General features: G+C 33.9%; 1 protein-coding gene across 1 annotated transcript; it reads right to left on the reverse strand.

The window, feature by feature from the left end:
* Window positions 1–6,160: 6,160 nt before the first annotated feature.
* Window positions 6,161–16,441, reverse strand: LOC128188104 (uncharacterized). Its single transcript, XM_052858937.1, has 2 exons — window positions 16,314–16,441; window positions 6,161–9,553 (listed from the first exon to the last, which is right to left on the reverse strand). The coding sequence occupies exon 2, from the start codon at window positions 9,526–9,528 to the stop codon at window positions 6,862–6,864; it is 2,667 nt and encodes an 888-aa protein (XP_052714897.1). The 5' UTR covers window positions 9,529–9,553; window positions 16,314–16,441; the 3' UTR covers window positions 6,161–6,861.
* Window positions 16,442–16,536: the final 95 nt, after the last annotated feature.

The raw sequence follows: 16,536 nt of genomic DNA on the forward strand, positions 1-16,536 counted from the left end.
TCGCTGTTTCAGCGAAATACAGTATACATCCTTGTGTGAAGTCGGGCGAGTGGTCATTGCGTTCAATATATTCATATCTATTAGCCAATGACTGGGCAGTTAACCATGAGTAGACCCTACCTTCATCAAATCGGAGTTTGTCACGTACTGCCCAAAGTCCAAGCTCTTGTTAAAACGGTTCTAAGTGTTTTGTTTTCCCAAGGACTACCAAGTTACATATTTATATTCACAAATAGCGATGAAATACGCAAAGTCATGTACAAGATCATGCCTAACATCTCGTCCAATTTAACTCATTTAAACTCTTCAAAATTATCAATCTCACCTCTTTAAAAAAAGTACTCTTTAAAAATCTTCGCTTTACCCATGTTTTCTTCCTATGTTTTATTGCAATTCAATTTTAAACGCTTTCTCCCTTTCCTGTGCAGAGATTTGAACATTGATTTCGATGCTGCCATTTTGTTCTGCTCCAGACACAGCAATGTGACGTCAACATTCAAAGGGCAACTACTTGAAATATTTAAGAACTTACGGTATGCGGGTTCTGTGTTACATAATATGATCAAAGTACTGAAGTACTCTCTCTCTCTCTCTCTCTCTCTCTCTCTCTCTCTCTCTCTCTCTCTCTCTCTCTCATAATTATGCTTTTAATGTCGGCAAAGCGTCAGAGAGCGACCAAATTTTGTAAGCAGCTATAAACAAAAATATATCTGTCTAGTAGAAAAAAGTTCAACAGTTGCTGCCTTGAATTTTGCAACAAGCGTTATATATTCAATCCCCATTCCTTCAACGCGAGGCAAAGTAGTTCATAAAAATTCATGCGCATTGTATGTATCAAAAATGCATAGTCTTGTTTTTAAAACAAGTTATTAATAAGAAAACTAAAAAAGATAGACAATTCTCTCGAAATGAGAATAAAAGAAACAAAATGCCAACACTTTTGACAAAACGTGGCTCTTTGTGTAAGCGGAAGCTTTTACTTTGACGCTGTTAGGTTTTTTGTTTACTTAAGCTATTTATAGTAACATTGGCGATTTGCCTGCCTACAGCCAGGACTCTGCTTTCAGCAGAGCCCGGCTAAAAAGTCGAAATGAGTAGGCGAAGCGTCGTTCAAAGACGGCCATATTGCCTAATAATAATTTTCACCGAACTAACATAGAGATATATGAGGCAGTTATGTGCTATGTTTAAACCAATGAAGGTGTGACGTATCAGTCCAAGAGGAAAACAATACATGTTTTATTTAATTATAAAAAATGAATTCAATAATTTTTCTAGAATGCCTACAGTCTCTCCTAAAACAGAATTAAACAAGCTCTTGACCTTCTCTTTAAAGAGGTTCGATCCTCTGGTTTTGGGTAGCCATTTTGGGTCACCTCTAGTCTGGAAATTCTGTGTCATATATGAATTCTACTTGTAAATTCCTTTTTTACATTGCCAAATAAACTATATGGAATAAAATAGTGAAGGAAAAATTCCATATTTAAAGAGTGTAGTAAAGGACTTTATTTTGTGGCGGAAGGTTTTTAAGAAGAAAATGAACATTTTTCATAACTCAGTTGTTTTAGAGTACCGTCATTTTGACTTTCTTATTTTCCGTGCAGACCAAATTTTCAGATAGTTTATGCATTGGGATATCTTCGTGTTGTTTCAAAAAACATATTTCAACAATATTTAAATGTTTCTATCAACATATATTGGTATGTTTAAGTGATATTTCATAAAGGTAAAGAAAAAATCAACTCCAATTTCCCTCTAAAATTAGCTTATTTCATGCCATATCTCAAAATTTACATTATAGACCCATACTTTTGGTTTTATTTTTTGAATATTTAAGTTTCTTTTGACAAGTCTGTCAGAATTTGAGAAAAAGTTTGAGACTTTTAAATTATTTAATTGTATGTTGAATCGTTTATGAATAAAAAATAGTATTTTTTCAGTACAAAAAGGTCAAAATATCCATAAGGTGAAGAAATTGCAAACTTTTTCATTATGATAATTTTAATTTTATTAATTCTAAATAAATAAATGTAAATTGGTATTTCATACCATGGTTCATTTCGATAAAAAATTATAGAGGGAAAAGCGATTTATGTGCAATTTGCACTTTTAGTGCAGAAAGGTCATATTAAATACACCGTAGCACCGAAAGGAGCATATAGACCCCAAAATTTTGTTTTGAATTTTGGTTTAGATATGTGTGTAGATGATAAAAAATTACTTTAGAAAAAAAAAGTTTTCCGGTCAATTTTTCCTTTAATACGTCGATCAATAGAAAAATTATTAAATTCATTTCTTATCATTTAATAAAGTATTTTCAAACCATAAAATGTGAAGTGTCATTGATCAAAAATGTAAATAATTTAAAGGAAGCGGCGCGTATGAATACAAAACAACATCAGCAACAATATTCAAAATGGATGCGCCTTCAGCTGATGCAGAGCTATTGAGCTTAATTTAATGTTAGTTAAAATCTGAACCGACTGAATTGAAAACGAAAGGGAAATACATGCGATGGCGTGTGATGTTATTCAATGTGCAACAAGATTCGTTAAATTAATGCGAGTTAGATAGCTGGAATATGCACCTGTGCATAACCATTCAAAGTTGGATATGTCGACAAATAATAGTATATATGTGCGACTTTTGTAAATGTTGTGGTAACTAGATAGTCAGTGAGGTACTGATTATCTGCCGCTTGGAATACGCCGAAGGAGTAAATGCACTACTCATGGCTTTGCTTAAGGTGCTTATTTTGATGACCGATCATGTACATGTACGCCTGTAAATTGAAAACTCTTTGTTACCAAATTTGAACAGCAGTGTTACCGTGAAAGTATATAGGCCTATATGTTCGTTATGATTATTCCTGGATTTGGAACAGCCAGCCTCTCTGTAAATGTTGATCGTTGATCTCACGCAAACGAAATCGTGAGAAGACGCTTAATTTTCTATTTAGTGAATTAAATAATGTGTTTTGTTTATTTTTGAAAGTAAAACTTTCAGTTTTTTTATACTCATTAAGTTGTATTTTGTTTGCTGACAATTAAACAAACACAACTTAACATTTTGTTACCAGTGTTTATCTTGGAAATCGCCGTTCTATAAATAGAGTTAGGATGCCGATTAGGGTTTTATTGCGGAAAAACTACAATAGCAAAACTCTTTAATTTTTAATCATATGAAATTTAAATCAACTCTAGTTTATTTGCGAAGTTTCAAGAAAATCGACCGTCTGGTTCTTTTTAAGGACTATCTCAAAGTAGAAGTACATTTACTATATAGGAAACTGTCATTTTCCGCACATCAAAGCAGATTAAAAAATACTACGGTAGCTTTATTTCTCAAATTGTTATATATGAGTAGTAAAATAATTTCCTATCTGATATGTAAAAATACCAAAATCTACCGCCTGGTTTTTTGTGGGGGCCATCTCAAAATATCAAAATGCAACAAATTCTACTATATATTTGGATCATTACGAATGAAGATTGGTTAAATGGATTCATTCAAAATTAAGGAAAACGTCCTCGAGGATAGCATCATTCTGTATATAAAATTTCAACGGCGTACAATTTTTACTTTTTTATTTATGTTATTTCTTATAACGTACTCCTATAAAACTTCATTTTATCATAACGCCAGAAAAGCGCAATGGCAACGCTCCCCTACCCCACAACAGAAAAATCGTTTAACAAAATAAAAATTTCCTTAAAAAAAATATAAAATTTTATAAATGAAATCGAAAAAATCTCAAAAGAATTATATATCAACTACATTATACTAGATTGCGCAAAAACATGCGCAATGAAAACTAAAGTTGGCCTCCTTACATAAGAACAGATGAGAAAAGTAGATCCAGCAAACATTTTATTGATGCAAGTATCAAAGAAATTATTCGACCAATCAGAAGTGCCAATATCTTATCAAACTAATAAATATTAAATGACTTTCAAATCAAATCTAAGAAAATAAACCATGTTTTTAATTTCAGAATTTATCGTCATTTCTGGTGTCTGACCAATGTATTAAAAAGCATTCAAGAGAGATTCTGTTGAAATCACGAGTTTTAAATCTATATTATAAATTTGCTTAACTTTTAGCAAGCCCCCTTGCATATCTAGCTAACCTGGCGAGAATTTACTAGTAAGTCGTACATCGCACTTAGGTTTTGTGGAAAACTATTAAAGGCATTGGCCGTATCTAACAGCCATATTTATACCTTCATCACTGGTAAGAATAGGGCTTAGAAATAGACAAAATGAGTTTTGACAACTATAACACGTATAGCTAGCTTGGTGAAAATTAGTGATTTTCGTAAAAACAAAAACAAAAATAAAACTGTTTCAGTAATAGCAGTGATAATACGCATGGATTGACTTAGATCCAGGATATCATAATTTACTTATGATAGATTTGGGTTTAAATTGGGTTTACAAGGCCAATAACATTATGCCGGGTCTGTTTGAACCCCCCCCCCCCCCCCCCAATACAACTATCAGATATGGCACTCTACCTTTTCAAATCCCAAATAACCTCAATAAAGAATAAATATCGATAAAACAAGTTTTGTATTCTGTATATGAATTATGTTGATATTAAAGTGTGTGGCGTTATACAAGTATGGCGACGCGGTCGTATTTGAAATGGAGCGTTCCCAAATTAAGGGCTGGATTAGTGACGAGGGGTGCAAGTGTTGGCAGGAAAACGGAATTGACCGAGAGGTATTATTTATTTCATTCAAGTTTATTATGGCAATCTTTTTCTTTGTGATTAACATATCTGGACATGCTCGATACTATTCTCTTTTTAGAAGTAGACAAGCATAGCCTACATCCACTTCCCAAGCCCTCATAATTTGACATTCAAACAAGTGACTTTCTACACATTGCTGTGAAACCAAAAGGGTAGCCTTAACGTACCCGCGTTCTGAAATATGTTGTCGGTCCAATAGATCGCAGTCTATTGACAAGGCAGTTCAATAGAACAGTTTTAATAGTTAAGCATATACATACAAAATAGACGAAAATATTTTATTCGTAATAAAACAACAAAATCCCTTTGATAAGGTTAATATTGTATATTATTTGCGCTTTCAACAGAATAGCAGCGGATAACTGTTCTTTACCATTCTGTTTAACAGTTATTTATATGTATCTACTCTCTGAATTCGTGCTTTGCAATGAAAAATTTATGTATTAAAAACTGAGATTCAGAAAATAATATGCAAGCACGTGCTAACATTGGTTTAATGTAGCTACGCCACTGTAATCTCCTTCACTCAAAAATGCTTTGTACCTACTTTGGTTGAAATTGGTCTTGTGGTTCTGGAGAAGACGAAAATATGAAAAGTTTACGACAACAATGAGGGAACAGCGGACAAACTTTTATCAGAAATTAAAATTCTCGTGATTTGACGAGCCATTGGTTTAGTTGAGCTAAAGGTCTGAAGAACGAATTTGGGACAGAATGATTAACAAACCGCGAAAATTACAATCACCCCCCCCCCCCCACACACACACACTTTCACCGGTAGGGAACTAATTATTCTCGATCCCTGTAGAACGCTTTTCCTGTGTCGCACTTTATATCCTCGCACACGCACAAACCTTACACTGTCGTAGATCGTGATGCGACATCATGGGCTTTAGAAAAACGGAGAGTGTTTAGTAGAAACTGATAAAACGACGACATGTTGTAACGTTCTTGGATTTATTATCATTTATGTATTTTCTATGTTTGATGTAGTACAGACGGTCCCACCCTAAGGTCTGAACCCCTAGTTGACTTGAGCCCATGAATTTCACAATATTGGTAGAGGGCTTCTAGGACATCATAGGCATGCATTTTGTTTCTTTTTTTCCACGTGTATGAGAATAATTTTCTTAAATTTGACCTTTTTGCATATTTGGCTTCATCAATGAGGCCCAAGAGGTGGTAAGGTCAATTAGAGACATAAATAACATGTTATTTATGTCTCTGGGTCAATAAATTTCACAATTTAAATTCCTCTAATTCTAGAGATGCTTCAAACCAATAGTAGTAACAAGTGACCTTATAGTGTTCTAGAAGATAGAAATGTAAAATTGTTGCCGCATGTCCACGAATGGGCAAGCAGTTTACCTGAGTGACCCCATCCCCCTTAAAACAAACTTAAGAAAGAAATCTTCAAAATATAATTTATCAATCCTCTATAGATTTTGCACTTGCAAAATATTTAAGCATTTCAAGAAGAGCACATTTATAGCATGCCATATTCACAAAAATTTCACTGTGAGTTTAAAATCTAGGTATATCGACTGTAAACTAGTTCATGAACTGTAAACTACAGTTAACCAATTGTTAACAATAGTTTTATCTGCAGTAACACCATATCAAATGGTTTAAAACTATAGCTTACGAATGCTAATCTAAATTCATAAACATTATATAGATTTTCTGATATCATAAATATATATAAACATTTGTGAATTATAATTTACATTCTGTAGATATATTTATTTTGATTATTAACTGTTGTTTACAAACTGTTAAACTGTATTTATCAATTATCAGATAAACTATGCAATCGCAATGCCAAATGGTTGTTTTCAGTGTTAATTATAGCTTACATTTTTTATCTTAGATATCAAATGAACTATGGTATACAGATGTAATTACAGTAATATAGATTAATATCTTTTACTTTAGTTTACAACCAATGAATCTTTGGGTTTTTTTCCTGTAAAACTATGTTTAATTAGCTCATTTTTGAGAATTAGACAAGCTGTAGTGGTACACAATTTCACATCATCCTTGTTTCCATATTACTTCTGCTAATGGTAAAACAAAATGATAAAACATGTACACATCTCATTTGTTTTAAGAATGAAGTTTTCTTTTTAAATGACTTAATTCATTGATGATTGCCTTTGTTGTCTTGTTGGTGGGGTGGCTTCTAATCATGTGATGCAAGCCCTCATCTATACTATTCAGCTGTTTCCCACAGTGTCTACAAATCCATGGTTGAGATACATCATTTGATTCTGGAGATTGCAACAGCCATTCATTTAAATGGTACATAACTAACCCATTGCTTTTTAACAGTGCATGGTAATTAATTATTGGTTCCGGAAGTAGTGTATCAGTTTCTTTTAAGTCTTCAACCCAACGTTCAGCGGTAGATTCTTCAAGGAATATTCCTATATCATGGGAGATTTCTTGGGATTCTGGTGAATTTGGTGCATTTAATGTGATATTTTCCAAGTTAGAAGGAGTTTTTATAATTGCATCCCTGTGATTTAATCTCTCACTCTCTGATTCTTGAAAATGTCTAACTTCTGTTTCTAAAATTTGACTTGCATCACTTTCTTCACAGATATCATTCATGGATAGAGCTGCAGGGATGATATCTATCTTAGCTTTCTCTTTTGAATTCTTTTTTTCTCCTTTTCCCTGCTTTCCCTTTTTTGGTTGTTGGATTTGATCACAACAGTCAAACTGATTCAAAGATTCAAAAATTTGACCATTAATTTTCACCATTTCTTCTTTGTTAACAGAGTCTTTTCTCTGATCTTCCTCATTCACAAAGCCTTCTATTGTAACGTAATTTTTTTTAATTTCTTGATGAATTCTATCTAGTTCTATACCATCAGTTTCACTATTATTTTTTGATGACATTTTCTTTTTCTGCATTTGCGAATCTTCTGTTCCCTCAATCTCCATGGGTAACCTCATATTTTCATCATTAGTCATCTTTTGGTTTCCTGTTGCATCATCTTCAACTTTTGGAGAAGAATCTTCAAAAATTCTTTTCACAGATTCAATTTCTTCCAACATTTTTTCTTGCTGTGCTGTTAATTTTCTATTAATATTCTTAGCAAAACGGATGGCTCTCAAGGTTTTCTTAGAGACAAATTTCTTTCTCTTAACAACCTCTGCCTCTGAACTTGAAGTAATTTCTTCTCTTTGGTTGTTGGCTACCTTCAGTTTTCTAGTACACTGTAGTTGATGTCGCATTAAATGGCGATCTCCCATACAGACTCTTCCACAAAAACTGCACAATCGTTCATGAATTTTGATATGGTCTTTGAGTTCATCCTTTGGCAACAATCGCTCACAAACATCACATAGTATCATTTTCACTGCCTTAGCTGAACACCTTTTTAAATGGCTGCGTAGGTGGTAAGATGACTGAAACATTTTATCACATTTTTCACACTTTACTAGATTTTGACTCTTTTTCTTCTTTTTCTTCTTTTCTTTTGGAATATTCTTCTCTTGGTTTTTCATCTTTTGTGTTTTCCTTTCTTCTTCTTGAGCTTTAATAATTTCAAGTTTTGCCATTCTAACATGTAGTTTTCTATGAAGCCTATACTGATCATATGAGGCACATGCTTTTCCACACTGAATGCATGCTTTGTAAAAGATTTGCTCCACAACATGAACTTGAGGTGTAATATCAGTGGCATTTGTATCCTTTCCATAATTTGGAATATTGTGCATAAATTTCATGTGACTTTTTAGCTTCGATTCTTGCATCAGATTAGCGCAGCATATGCGGCAAACAGTATCATGATATTTCAAAGCATGTTCATATTCTTTATGGGCTGGGATCATTTTGTTACACTCAAAACATGTAGCCATTTGTGTTGTTTTGCCCCTGCAAAGGGAAGTGTGCATTTTATACTGATAATCCTTCATGAAAATTTTGCCACACTTTTCACACTTATTTTCTTCATCTATTTTTCCTTGGCTCCTTCTTTTCTTTGATTTCTTTTTCTTTGGAGGGGTTACCTTTCCTTCTTTGTCAGATACTATAGTTTCTTCAGGATTTGACATTAGGTTTTGAACTGATGCTTGCTGGTTAATGTGTTTGTCAAATGAGTGTTTGTTTTTGTCATGTTGACTTGCATGTAGTTTTGAATGATCATACAAAGCTTCATGAGTTGGTAACAACTGCTGACAGACTTTGCAAACAAGCTTCACCGTAAGAGTACTCTGTGATGGCTGTTCATCAACAATGATCATATTAGGTGCTGTTAATGACTTTGTGTTGGGTTCAGCTTCATAATCTCCAGGGGCAGAGCCCATGAATTGTTTCAAACTGTAGGAATTTCTTTCTTGATTCTCTGTGGTGTCTTGTTGCAGATCATCAGAAAGAGTGAAAACATTAACAATCTTAATATTTTCAAGTCCTGGAGGCAATTCATCATCTAGCTGAGATGAAAGTGGTTCATCAACTCCAGGATCCAACCCGATGTAATTGACCTTCCCATCATCATCTCTCCCAATCTTAAGAGGACTTGATACTTTTGCATCTTTATTTACTTGTGGTAAAATGATGCTTTGGTTTTTTTCCTTTTCCGAACTTAACTGTTCTGAACATTGTTGCAATGAATCTATTTCATTACAGTAATTTCCAGTATAAGCAGACTCTGTACTATTTTCCTCATCATCACTGTAGTCTGAATTTATTTCTATGATAAATACCTCATCTCCAGATTTAATTGTTTCTGATATATTTCTTGATACACTTTTCCCATCCATCCTGTTTCGTGCTATGTTATTTATTCTGCAATAAATTGAAAAACAATATCAATCAAAAGATCATTTCAGCAGTTTCTATGATAAGGCTAAAATAAATACCATAGTGTTGTTGAACACATATGTATACAAACACTAATTTCTCTTTTAAACTTTTTTTCTGTCTTATCTGTTGATAAAATCGGTCGGAACAATTCTAGTAAATTGCAAGATTTTCTTTATTTTGAAGCTGCTACAAATCACAAAAATATATGTTGGGGGTGGTAAACAACAAAACAATGATGACTTCTTTTAACACAATGTATTCCTATATTTTAATGATTAGTTTCAACATCAAAGTTTGATTTTAACTTAATCCAAATTTCCTAGCTTTATGAGTTTTCTAAATCTCGCCTATTTTCGCTAAAATATTGGTATTACAGAAAAAATCTGACTGATAGGTACTCCAAAGAATTATTAGTCTGTTATTACTTTTATTGTAGGCATAAATCATTCTGTTGAAGGTGAAATTTTGTAAGGACAAAGATAATTTTTAAAGATATGCTATCTGGAATTAATTTTGTGAATTTTTCAACGCTCTCTCACATTCATATCAGCCATCAGTTACACCAAAATATAAGTTCTGTTATTTTACTGACATAAAATGTGCAAGATGATATCTCAAATATCATTGTAACTTAACTTTTGCAACTTTCAACACATGGTATTTTTTTTTTCAAAAGTGATCAAAAATTAAAATCCAAGTAATATGCACAGCTCTGATATACATCACTACCAGTAAAATCCTTAATACATTAAGGCTGTATGGGAAACCTCCACAGGGTTTGACATTAAGTTTTTTAATTAGTAGACCAGTCGGGCTACCTCAGCAATTTTTCACTAGCCCTGACTCTTTTACTACTAGCCCTGACCAATTTTGACAAAAAGAAACTAAAAGTAATGACAAACATAAAATATTAAATACCTGTTTCTGTTTAATTGTATTGGTTTATCTTTACCCAATAATGAATCATTTAAACACTATTTAAGATTTAATTTTATTCAAACTGTACTAATAAAGATACAAGTATTCAATCGTTGACCAGGGACCAACAAAACTTTAGGATCAAGACTTTACTTCTCCTTAACAGAGAAACATGGAGAAGTTTGAGAAATCGGGGAGACTTTCATTACTTGACAATGGCATAACAATAATGATGATATACACAGATTTAAACTTTAATAATTTAAATTAGATTAGAAACAAGTCATTATGATTAAAAAATAAAACAAATTCCTAAAATTGAAAAAAAATATATCAAATTTATTTAATTTAAATCATTTGATGTACATGTATAATTTTATAACTGTTTTCTTTTTCAAAGTTTTACCCATCAACATAACGAAAAGAAGAGGTTAAAAACGCAATCTGAAAAATGGAAAAAGCCAAGGCATAGTTAACGTCAGCGCAGAACTGTTAAAATATGACATAGCACCAACAACATCAAAACTAACAGTACATAATGTTCCAACAGTGAATCAATGACCAGGGGATACCCCCAGACTGGTTAAGATCGCCATCATAAAAACACAAAACAAAAGGGGGATCTTACCTTGTGAGACATTTACAGAGTAATATGACTACCTGTTCATTCTAAAGTTCTTGGCAGAGTAGTGATAGACAGAATAAGAGATGAGATAGAGGACACACTAAGGCCAGAACAAGCTGCATATAGGAGAGGAAAGGAAACATCAGAACAAGAAACATACTTAAACAAGAGGCCAATTGGCCTTAACGGTCACCTGAGTAGCATATATCCAATACACAAACTTGTCATGGAGTCTCATATATGCATCTAATTAATTAGGTTTCATACTGGAGTAGAAAAATTATAAATTTGTAATGACAACCACATTTAATTCAAAAAGAACTGTGAAACCTATAATTTTGGTGAAAAACTAAAAGATCTGGTCTACAAAATAATGAATTTAGTTTTCCTTTCAGGTGTGTGGGAGTAAAGAAGATAATTTTTTAACGTTATATGCATTAGCATCTATACATCCATTTTGGCCCTGCCCTAGAGTCAAAACCCATACCCCAGGGGACATGAAAATTTCAGTAGAGGACTTCCTGGTAAACATAATTATTAGTCGGTTTTTTTTATACAGATGTGTGAGAATAGAGAAGAAGATTTTTAAACATTATATGCATTAACACTTTATTGCCATATTGCCCCCCCCCCCTCATGTCCTGAACCCCTGACCCAGGGGCCATGAATTTCACAATTTAGGTAAAGGAGATTGTGGATATCATAACCATGTATTCAGTTTTTTGCCCACATGTGTGGGAGTAGAGAAGATGATTTTTTAAGATTTAAATCATTTTTACTATATGGCCATATTGACCCCACCCTAGAGCATGAACACCTAACAAAGGGGTCATGAATTTCACAATTTTAGTAGAGAGCCTCATGGACATCATAATCATGCATTTAGTTTTTAACAAATATATATGGGAGTAGAGAAGAAGATTTTCTAAGATTTAATACATTTTGACTATTTGGCCATATCGGCCCCACCCTAGAGCCTGAACCCCTGACCGAGGAGTCATGAATTTCACAATTAAAGTAGAGGGCTTCATGGACATCATAACTATGCATTTAGTTTTTAACAAATATATATGGGAGTAGAGAAGAAGATTTTCTAAGATTTAATACATTTTTACTATTTGGCCATATTGGCCCCACCCTAGAGCCTGAACCCCTGACCCAGGAGTCATGAATTTCACAATTTACGTAGAGGGCTTCATGGACATCATATTCATGCATTTAGTATTTAACAAATATATATGAGAGTAGAGAAGAAGATTTTCTAAGATTTAATACATTTTTACTACATGGCCATATTGGCCCCACCCTAAAGCCTGAACCCCTGACCGAGGGGTCATGAATTTCACAATTTAGGTTGAGGGCTTCATGGACATCATTATCATGCATTTAGTTTTTAACAAATATATATGATAGTAGAGAAGAAGATTTTCTAAGATTTAATACATTTTTACTATTTGGCCATATTGGCCCCACCCTAGAGCCTGAACCCCTGACCCAGGGGTCATGAATTTCACAATTAAGGCAGAGGGCTTCATGGACATCATAACCATGCATTTAGTTTTTAACAAATATATATGGGAGTAGAGAAGAAGATTTTCTAAGATTTAATACATTTTTACTACATGGCCATATTGGCCCCACCCTAAAGCCTGAACCCCTGACCGAGGGGTCATGAATTTCACAATTTAGGTTGAGGGCTTCATGGACATCATTATCATGCATTTAGTTTTTAACAAATATATATGATAGTAGAGAAGAAGATTTTCTAAGATTTAATACATTTTTACTATTTGGCCATATTGGCCCCACCCTAGAGCCTGAACCCCTGACCCAGGGGTCATGAATTTCACAATTAAGGCAGAGGGCTTCATGGACATCATAACCATGCATTTAGTTTTTAACAAATATATATGGGAGTAGAGAAGAAGATTTTTTAAGATTTAATACATTTTTACTATATGGCCATATTGGCCCCACCCTAGAGCCAGAACCCCTGACCCAGGGGCCATAAATTTCTCAATTTTGGTAGAGGGCCTCATTGACATCATAACCATGCATTCAGTTTTTTCCTCACTTGTGTGGAAGTAGAGAAGAAGATTTTTGAAAATTTGGCTTTTTTTGCATATTTGGCCCCGCCCGTGGCACCCCAGGGGTAGTAGAGCCATAAATTTCACAATTTAGATTCTTCTTACCATAGAGATGCTTCACACCAAAAATGGTAACGATTGGTAGTTTTCAAGAAGAAGTTAAAAATGTAAAATTGTTAACGCACGACGACGGACGAAGACCAATTGCAATAGGTCACCTGAGTGACTCAGGTGACCTAAAAATTAAAAGCCAGTCGCCATTTGGCAGCCAAAAATATCCGCTAAGATTATTTTAAAAAAAATTTCAAAATAAACTAACTGGCAGACTACTTAACAACGTGGTTTGTCTCAGTCCTGTTTTAGTATATACAAAGAACTATTTTGAACCCTGGTACATATGGTAAATAAGACGTACTTCAATATAAAAGCATTTGACAGCAAAATCATGGACAAATTATGGGATATAATCAAGCAGTATAGAATTCCTGATAATTAAAACAACATCATTAGGAAAATATATGATGGTCTTTGGAAGTACTTGCTAGGTCATCAAAAACGATAAAACAACAGGCTGGTTTAAGGCTCAGACCTGTGTGAGGCCAAAATGCAGTTTGTCTGGGTTCCTATTTATAATTGTGGTTGACTGATTAATATGAAACACCAACAATAGAAAGCATGAAATACACTGGAAATTCATGTCCACACTAGAAGATCTTGACTACGTTGACATCCTAGCACTTATATCTATCATATATAGCGACAAGCAAGAGAAAACCAACAAGAGGCCCATGGGCCATATTGCTCACCTGAGCAACAATAGGCATGATAAAACCAGCTTCATGGAGTCATAATACAAAATATATGGACAATGTGGTATAATACATGTACCGATCCTATACAAAAAATCTGGTTCCCCCTGGATATTCTTATATCTATAATCAAGTCCTTTTTCTAACAGGATGATTTTATAGTCATCACATTAAGAATTGCAGTTCTCAAAAAGACCCATAACAATTGTTTATATACAGGATATAAACCTACATCAAACTCTGAATCATATCATATTCAGCACTGCAGTCTCAAAAAGACCCTTAACAATTGTTGATATATACAGGATATAAACCTACATCAAACTCTGAACCCTCTGTGAGGCCCAATAATCACCCAGGGGCAAATGTTTAAACAATTTTAAAGAATCAGCAATATATAAAAATGCTTGCATATAAGTAAAAGCATATACCGGTATAATAACATTAGAGTTTTTGGGAATAATTATGTTTTCCTTTGTACAACTGAATCCCCAATGTAGCCACACACCTAAAGATTTTGATTTGCACAAATTTGAATCTACAGTATCTGAAGTTGCTTTCACTTAAGTTACAGTTTTTCTAGGCAAATGTTTATTTAGAAAAAGATTAAACGCTTTTTTCTATATATTTCTATGTAAAAATTTGTCTCCCCCCCACCCACTTGTGACCCAATCCTACCCTCTGGGAATCACGGTTTGAATGAACTTGAAATTTCACTACCTGACGATGCTTCCAAACAAGTTTCAGCTTTCCTGCCCAAATGGTTCTTGATAAGAAGATTTTCAAAGATTTACTCTATATATTCCTATGTAAAAAGTCGACCCCTCCCCCCCCCCTCCCATTGTGGCCCCACCGAACCCCTGAAGGTCATGATTTTCACAACCTTGAATTTTCACTACCTGAGGATGCTTTTAAATAAGTTTCATCTTTCCTCGCATAATGGTTCTGAAAAGAAGATTTTTAAAGATTTACTCAATATGTTCTTATGTAAAAATTTGACCCCCCATTGTGGCCCCACCCTACCCCTGAGGGTCATGATTTTCACAACCTTGAATTTACGCCAGCTAAGGATGCTTTCACATATGTTTCAACATTCATTGCCAGATGGTTCTTAAGAAGATGATTTTTTAAGATTTACTCTATATATTCATCAATCGCAACTTCTCGGGCCTTTCTGGCAGGCTCGGAAAAACACCTCGAATGTATTACCTAAGCGTCCATGACAACCCCCCTTTTTATAGAACTTGATATAAATACAACACATTGCATGATCTGAGCTATACTTCATTAAAGTAAACGATATATACACTTAAATATAACACAGAAGCGACATACAAGACTGTCTAGCTGATACTTATTTTAATGAGAAGCGACTCCATTTTGTATAAAATTCTAACATCCGGTGCTGTTAATACATTCGAGGTGTTTTTCCGAGCCTGCCGGAAAGGCACGAGAAGTTGCGATTGTATATTCATGTGTAAAAAGTCGACCTCCCCATTGTGGCCCTTACCTATACCCCTGTGGGTCATGATTTTCACAACTTTTAATCTACACTACCCAAGGATGCTTCCACACAAGTTTCAGCTTTCCTGGCTCATTGCTTTCTGAGAAGAAGATTTTTAAAGATTTACTCAAAATATTCCTATGTAAAAAGTCGACCTTCCAATGTGGCCCCACCCTACCCCCAAGGGTCATGATTTTCACAACTTTGAATCTACACTACCTGAGGATGCATTCACAATAGTTTCAGCTTTCCTGGCCTAATGGTTCGGGAGAAGGGGATTTTTGAACATTTCTAAAAATTCTTCAATTTCTAATTATCACCATTTGTAAAAGGGTGTGGTCCTTAATTTTCACAACTTTGAATACCCCTTTGCCTAAGGGTGCTTTATGCCAAGTTAAGTTGTAATTGGTCCTGTAGTTCTGGAGAAGATGTTGAAAATGTGAAAAGTTTACAGACAGATACTTTCAGCTCAGGTGAGCTAAAAAACAAAAATCTTGCAGTGTGGGACAATCACAGAGCAATATCATGGCTACAATGTATCTGTTTATTCTAAAGTTTTTATATATACATGTTTATACTAATATACATTTTGTATGTCATTAATATTTACCAAGACTTTGTCTCTGCAAGTAAATACTTATTTTTAACATGTGAAAAAAAATGGCGGAAGCTGCGAGATGCACCGTTTTTAATATATTCAGCTACATGCAAACATATAGCAAACATAAAGCAATGAATGTATTATTTAATTAAGTACTTGAAAAACAATTTTGTTACTGTGAACAATCTAAAAATATACCAGTTTTCTTCTTTCCCTTGCTTTGCTTCTGCAAGTTCTCTCAGATATAAATATGGCGGTTGAATGATATCATTCCGGATTATAAACTGATTGGACGTGGAATCAGTTTATAATCCGGACCACTTTAGCTATTCCATCATAATTTACACTTAATATAACGAAGTGTAATTATTTTAAAGACATTTTTGATTGATTTGAATTATTTTTTATTTGAAAACCATTT

Source organism: Crassostrea angulata, chromosome 6 (genome assembly GCF_025612915.1).
Source record: "Crassostrea angulata isolate pt1a10 chromosome 6, ASM2561291v2, whole genome shotgun sequence".
Lineage (NCBI taxonomy): Eukaryota > Metazoa > Mollusca > Bivalvia > Ostreida > Ostreidae > Magallana > Magallana angulata.